This window comes from Rattus rattus, chromosome 12, assembly GCF_011064425.1.
Source record: "Rattus rattus isolate New Zealand chromosome 12, Rrattus_CSIRO_v1, whole genome shotgun sequence".
Classification (NCBI taxonomy): domain Eukaryota; kingdom Metazoa; phylum Chordata; class Mammalia; order Rodentia; family Muridae; genus Rattus; species Rattus rattus.
This window is the reverse complement of record NC_046165.1, coordinates 63,655,246-63,662,855: the sequence shown is the minus strand read 5'-3', so window position 1 is coordinate 63,662,855 and position 7,610 is coordinate 63,655,246. Positions and strand designations below refer to the sequence as shown.

At 46.0% G+C, this 7,610-nt stretch overlaps 1 protein-coding gene across 2 annotated transcripts in view; it reads left to right on the top strand.

Moving 5' to 3' along the window:
• LOC116913464 (complement C1q and tumor necrosis factor-related protein 9) overlaps positions 1-7,610 on the top strand; it is an 11,894-nt gene continuing 4,284 nt past the window's right edge. The window contains exons 1-2 of one of the 2 annotated variants that reach the window (XM_032917669.1): positions 1-51; positions 3,481-3,661. In XM_032917669.1, the coding sequence (XP_032773560.1) occupies positions 3,502-3,661 (160 nt within the window). In that variant the 5' untranslated portion in view covers positions 1-51; positions 3,481-3,501. Of the gene's footprint in view, positions 52-3,226; positions 3,662-7,610 lie in introns of those variants that run through there. The other variant, XM_032917668.1, reaches the window with a different exon arrangement.

Below are 7,610 nucleotides of genomic sequence, written 5' to 3'. Positions count from 1 at the left end.
AGGAGTTCTAAGCTGGTCTGATCTGCATAGAAAGACCCTGACTGTAAAAAAGTAAGATTGTTTCCTTGATTTCTGTTAAATGTTAGTCTTTAGGGGCTGCATACGAATTATGAAGTGCTTGGGGAGGGGACATAAGGAATCTGGAATGTTTGAGAATATGTGACTGTAAATTAGAAAAAAATCAGGAGAGGCACCAAAACTGGGTTTGTTCTTTCTTTTTAATGTGTGTGGGTGTTATGCCTGCACTGTATTACCACACCGGAGCCAGGAAAGGCCATCTCATCATCTACAAGGGCTGTGGGAGTCTCTCCACCACCACCCCCAAGTGGCTTTTCATGGAGAAGGTGGGAAGTGAGGGGGAGCCCTGGTAAAGCTCAGAAGAATCAACCTGGAATCCACCGGTCGCTTCTGAGTCCAGGAGCAGCAGTGACGATAGAGACTAGGGTTGGCTCTAAGAAAACTCAGCTGCCTGAAGTGCATCTGTGACTGGGGGAAGCAGCTTCCAGAAACACTTTCTGCAATCCATCATTCTCAGGAGCCTTCACCAGAGGGCGACACTGTCCTTTGGATGGCAGTGTCTAGCTACAGAGGGGCTGGAGAGATGGCGCAGGGTTAAGGGTACCAGGAGGAGTAGAGTTCATTTCTCGGCACTCACATCTAGTGGCCTGTAACTCCAGCTCCAGGGATGTCTGATGCTCCGGCCTCAAAGGGTCTGTGTGTGTGTGTGTGTGTGTGTGCGTGCGTGCGTGCATGCGTGCGTGCGTGCGTATGTGCCTATTTGCCTGCCTGCCTGTCTGCTGTCTGTTTATGTGCACACACACAATTGAAAATAATAAAAATAAATAGCTACCAATGTGTAACTAGCACCACAAAGACTTGTTTTTCCTCACAGGAAAGCCTCTTCCCACCTCATCATTCTATACATTAACATGTTTGCCTACTCGCATATATTTACTTCTAGCTTTTGGTAATATACATACATTAATATTGTCATAATGTGCCTGATATTTTAGTTTCTCTAAAAGTTATTTAAAAACTTTTAAACTTTGTGTGTGTGTGTGTGTGTGTGTGTGTGTGAGAGAGAGAGAGAGAGAGAGAGAGAGAGAGAGAGAGAGAGAAAGAGTCTGCATGCTTGTTGTATGGATACCCTCAGAGGCCTGAAAGAGGGCTCAGCTCTCCTGTAGCTGAAGCTAGAGGCAGTTGTGAGGCACCTACTGTGGGTGCTGAGAGCTGGATGCCATCCTCTACAAGAACGGCGAGTGAGCTTAGCTGCTGAGCCATCTCTCCAGCCTCGATTTTAGTTCTTTTTGTTTGGTGGGGTCTTTTGAGACAGGGTCCCATCTCTACCCAAGCTGGCCTTGAACTCACCTTCCTTTTGCCTCCATGCATCTTTTACATACCTCACTGACTTACGTAACGTCCTCAGCACTTACATACTGGTCCACTTCCTAAGTCTATTCTCAGACGTCACATAATGTGCCCTTTTCCACCTTAACAGAAAATCCTGCAGTTCCCTTTGGCACACAGTTCCTTGCTGTATTAGGAATAACTACAGAGACAGTACCAATGGGTCAAAGAGATGGACACCCTGGGTTTTGCCATTACAAAGGCTCATGGGCATCTACATTGCTGCCTGTGGTACACAGGATCTGGGGTCTGGTGGGTTGCACTAACCCATGTGTTCTTTGGTTGGGGGCTGGGGGGAGGGATGTTGCTTCTTAAATATTAAAAGCTGCCATCGCATCGTCCTTGCCTCCAACCCTCACTGCCCAGCCCGCTGTTCTGCACTCAATATCAGGGACTGGGGATGTAACTCTGAAAGTATGGCCGGGTGAGCTTCTGAGTCCCATGACCTTGTATTGAACGAAGAGCCCCCTGCAGGACCTTGCATGCCGATCCTCTTACAGGGAGTAGTTTGCCTACAGATCTCCCCCTCTCGCCCAGATCTCAGCTCCAAGCTGAGGCTGAAGACAGATTAAAACGGAAACAAATACAAACAGGCAAGAACCCAAGTAAAAGGACCAGTGTCTACAGAGGAAAGCACCGAGAATGTGCTTCTCGCAAAACCAGATGGTGTGCGCGCAGGCCTGTGCCCCAACCTGCTTGTGTGCTCAGGAATGCACCACCACCACAGGCTCAAGTGCACTGGGAGTTAAAGCCAAGGACTCTTATGTGTGACACGAGTGCTCTAGCACTGAGCTGTAGCCACACCCCAAATGTGCATGTTTGGCATGTTGCTTGCTAATGCCACGTAATTTTAGTACCTCTATGTGGTACTGGGATGGAACTCGGGGCTTCGTGTGCGAGGCAGCTTTTCCACAGCTGAGTCACATCCTCTCAGCTTTAATGTTTTGTTGTTTTTAGTGCGGTAAAAATAGATACATAAATTCAAACTTACCAGGTTAACCATTTTAACCCGTATGGCTTAGCAATAAATACAGTCACATCATTCAGCAACCATCGCCACCATTGACCTGCAGAGGTTTCATCGTTCACTGAACAGCGCCCCCTCCCGTCAGCTACTGACACCTGCTGTATTGCTTGCTCCACGATTTGGATCACTTTGCATACTCACCAGATCTGTCTTTCAGTCCCAGATTGTCACCACCTAATGTCCTGGAGGGGGGCAGGATTTTCTGCTTTTCTGAGATCGGATGCCATTCCACTATATTTATATACCACGTATTCTATAACCACTTATCCACTGATGTGCATATGGGTTGCTCCCCCTAGTGGCTGCCAGGAGCATTGCCGCCAGAAACCCGAAGCTTGTTTAAGCCTCTCCTTTCAGTTTTTGTTATCATTTTGTTATTCCCAGGAATAGAATTGCTGGGTCAGGTGGCAATTTTATATGTCAATTATTTTATGTGACAATTATTATTTTAGGGTGATTTTTCATGTATACTGTGATCAAGTTTAGTCTTTACATTAGCCGCATGGGATAAGAAAACATTTTTCATGTGGCTTAAAAAAGTGGCTTGCTCAAATTGAAACAATAGACACAAGAGTCTCCTGACCTCAAAACTTGTCTTCCACACTCACTGACCATTAAAACTGGTCCCAACCACGTGTTACCACCCGAGGACAATGTCCCTTTCTCTTCTTTCTTCTTTTGCAACAATAGGGTCTCACTGCATAGCGGTATACTGTGCTGACCCGGAACTTGTGACTTCTTTCTCAACCTTCTGAGTGCTGGGATTACAGTCAGGTGCCATCGTGCCAGGCGTGTGGCAAGCTCCTTCTAGTCCAGCTTGGTCAGCGACCTGGTCTCTGGTTTTTTCCTGCCCTGCCTGTCTGACACAGTGCGATCTGGTTCAGGCCTTTGTCGTGGCAGAGAGAGGAGGCCATGTCACTCCTCAACACCTCTGCCCAGAGACCAAGGCCTGTCCCACTGCAGAAATGAGAGGCCGTGTTCATGCCCAGCAACTACACCTGCACCCAGCGGCCATGCACCTTCCAGTTTCTGTTTCCCTCTTTCAGTCCAGACCGTGTCATCTGACCATGAGGATTTGGTGGCTTCTACTGGTTATGGACGCAGGGAGCGTATTCTCCCAGGACACCTGCCGGCAAGGGCACTCTGGCATCCCTGGGAATCCAGGTCACAATGGCCTACCAGGAAGAGACGGACGAGACGGTGCCAAGGGTGACAAAGGAGACACAGGTACCTGACACTTGGCAGCTTCTTAGAGCCTTCTCTTATCCCTCAGTCACCTACTCGCCACCGGCGTATTGTTCCACCTGCCCTCACCCACCCATGTGCCCTGCAGGCACTTCTCAAAGCCCTGCTCTGCCACATGACATCATGCCAGGTGCTGAATGAAGTGCAGGACAAGGCCAGCAGCACCCTGCCCCCACAGGCTTCTCACCGCCAGGCGATAGCCATTAGCAAGTGTTTCTGCGGACATGGGCATTTGAGTGGGATCCTACAGGTGTGGTGCGTCGTTCGTGTCATGAGGCCAGTGGAGCAATCTGATGACTAAGTACAGTAGCAACCCCCATCCACAGGGAGAAGGCCCACCGTGGACACCGATAGCCATAGGAAGCACAGAACCCTACCCATGTCTTGCTTCCTCCTGTATGTATGTGTATACATACATACATACATACATACATACATACATACATAAATGTATATGTACACACACATATACACATATATATTCTACGATGATGTTTAATTTCTAAGGTAGGTAATGAATAAATAATCTTTAATAATAAAACAGATTAAGTGCTACACATCTCTTAAGTTACCAGCATTAATGCTCTTATACTTAGAGAAATGTATTAAGTTACAGTTAAGGTTATGTGGCCATCAGCATTGTGAGACTGACTAGACCGTTTGAATAACTGAGAGGGCTGCAATGACTGATGGGGGAGGGGTAGCATATAGCTTCCCAGGAGCTGTGACCGTGGCATGTGCCACTATGTCTGGGTCTGTGCTTAGTTTTGAATGTATTAAGTTTTTTTTAAATATATAACTTTTTATTTATGTATGTTTTTAGTGTGTGAATGTTCTGTCTGCATGCACACCTGCATGCCAGAGGAGTGTATCAGACCCCTTTATAAATGGTCGTGAGCTGTACCATGTGGTTGTTGGGAATTGAACTCAGGACCTCTGGAAGAGCAGCCAGTGCTCTTAACTGCTGAGCCATCTCACCAGCTCCGAATATATGAAGTTTTAATGTTTATTATAAGATATTTTGTACACATGAAGAGGAGAGATGATTACTAGATAAATCAAAGAGGAATATACTTAAACCTGTGATGCCAAATTTGTTTACCTCTCCCTTTGCAAATCTTTCTCCATCTTTCTTGGTTGTTATTCCCTTCCCCTTCCTTAAAAAGTTTTTCATTTTTTTAGACATTTAAATATTTTTATGTGTATGGATGTTTTTTCGCATGCGTATTTAGGTGCCACATGCTTGTAGTGCCCTTAGAGACTAGAAGAGGGCATTGAGTCGTCTGGCTGTAGCTCCCATGTGGGTGCTGGGAATTGAATCTGGGTTCTCTGGAAGAGCAGCCAGTGCTCCTAACTGCTAAGCCGTCTTTGCATCCTAATTTTCTCTCCCTCCCTCTCTCCCTCCCTCCCTCTGTCTCTCCATAGTGTTGCATATGTCCCAGCTGGCTTCATATGTGATATGTACCCAAAGACGAACTTGACCTCTTCATCCTCTTGCCTCTGTCTCTTGACTACTGGGATTATAGGCATGTACCACTGTACCTGATTCAAAATCTATCTATCTATCTATCATCTATCATCTATCTATCTATCTATCTATCTATCTATCTATCATCTATCTATCTATCTATCTATCTATCTATCTATCTATCTATCATCTATCTATCTATCTATCTATCATCTATCTATCATCTATCATCTATCTAATCTATCATCTATCCATCCATCTATTTATCTTTCCCTGTCTTTCTCTCCCTCTCTTCCTCTCTGCTCTGTGTGTGTGTGTGTGTGTGTGTGTGTGTGTGTGTGTGTGTGTGTGTGTGTGTACACATCAGGTATCTCTATTCTGCTCAGCTTCACAGAGGGCAGTGTCTTTTGCATAACCTGAAGCTTTCCATGTTGACCAGGCTGGCTGTCTGGGTAGCCAATCCTGTTATCTCCCCCACCCCACAGTGCCTCCCGTCCGTACAGGCTGGAACAGCTATGCTTGACTTTTTACATGGATTTGAACTTCAGTCCCTCATCCTTTCTCTGTCATTGATCTACCTCCCCAGCCCTATCCAAACAGATTTCTTAAAGGCATGTTTTCTGGGCCAGGTATGGTATTACATGTCTTTAATCCTAACACGCAGGAAGCAGAACAGATGGATCTCTGTGAGTTCAAGGACAACCTGGTCTATGTATGGAGTTCTAGGACAGCCAGGGCTACATAATAGAGACACCCTATTTCAAAAACAAAACAAAAAACAAACAAACAAACAAACAAAACCAAAAACCAGGGCTGGAGAGATGGTTCATGGTTAAGAGCACTGATTGCTCTTCTAGAGGTCCTGAGTTCAAATCCTAGCAACCACATGGTGGCTCACAACCATCTGTAATGAGACCTGATGCCCTCCTGGTGTGTCTGAAGGCAGCTACAATATACTTATATATAATTAAATAAATCTTTAAAAAAAACCAAATATCTGTTTTTTTCTGTGTTTTTCCATTCAGTTCATACATTCATACACATATGTATATTATATATATATAAATATATATATGTCTTGTATATACATATACTTAATTTTCTATTTTTTTTTTTTTTTTTGTTTTGTTTTTTTTTTTTTTTTTTTTTATTAACTTGAATATTTCTTATATACATTTCGAGTGTTATTCCTTTCCCGGTTTCGGGCAAACATCCCCTTCCCTCCCCCACCTTCCTTATGGGTGTTCCCCTCCCCACCCTCCCCATTGCCGCCCTCCCCTGACAGTCTAGTTCACTGGGGTTCAGTCTTAGCAGGACCCAGGGCTTCCCTTCCACTGGTGCTCTTACTAGGATATTCATTGCTACCTATGAGGTCAGAGTCCAGGGTCAGTCCATGTATAGTCTTTAGGTAGTGGCTTAGTCCCTGGAAGCTCTGGTTGCTTGGCATTGTTGTACATATGGGGTCTCAAGCCCCTTCAAGCTCTTCCAGTTCTTTCTCTGATTTAATGTGCTATTTCTTGAGAGTGATGTTAGCCCACAGTGCTTGGCAGGAAAACCTGCTGTTCTTTACTCCGCCCTTTGAAGATGTGCTGTGTGTTTTATATAATCAACACAAGTGGGCACAGGGTCCATGACACACATCCACCGTTGTTCAGGAAGATGTTCATGCTCTGGCCTGTATGGTCACAAAAGCTTTGAGATCATGCTACAAGAACTGGGAAGTGGGCAGAGAAGAAGGAGATGGGTAGGAAGGTCAGGCTTTTGGTGGTGCAGACGGCTGGGGGATTGGAGCAGAGGCAGTTTCGGTGATTCAGTGAGATCCAGGGCTTGCTGGGAGCTTCCCTAACACCAGGCATTATGGGAGCAAACCAGCCCGGGTTGCTAACCGGCCTGAGGGCTGAAGAATGTTCCAGTCACTCGTGACCACACACCTAGGACAGTAAGGCTGAGATCTTAGGGTCCTGGCTGATTTGAGTGAGAAAAAACCTGGAGTAAGCCATGGCCTTGTGAGCTTGCTGTCACCATAGTCTGCCATTTCACCTTGCCTATGCCAGATGAGGGAAGGACTTGGTGGCCTTCTCCTGGCCTTGGGACTAGTGCATGATAAGCAGGACCCTGTCACAGCTTTCAGTGGCTGTCATCCCTGGTCTATGGTGCCTTTCCTTCCCCAACTGTCAGATCATGGAGTTCCCTGATGTTTCATGGAATCCGGTGGGCCTTCCATTCCACTCTCAGAATGAGTTGTAAGGAAGGCAACAGAATGAGAGAGATGTCTAACACCTCCCACAGTCAGGTCACTTCCGAGTCCTCAGCCTGAGACAAAATTATAGCGTGGCCCTCAATGTCTTAGTTTGTCTTGCCTCATGCTCCTGGTGCTCAGAAAGTCACCAACCATTTCAGCACCTTCTCATCCTACATGACTGAACACCCTGGACACTCGCTAACAGTCGCCACCTTCACCTG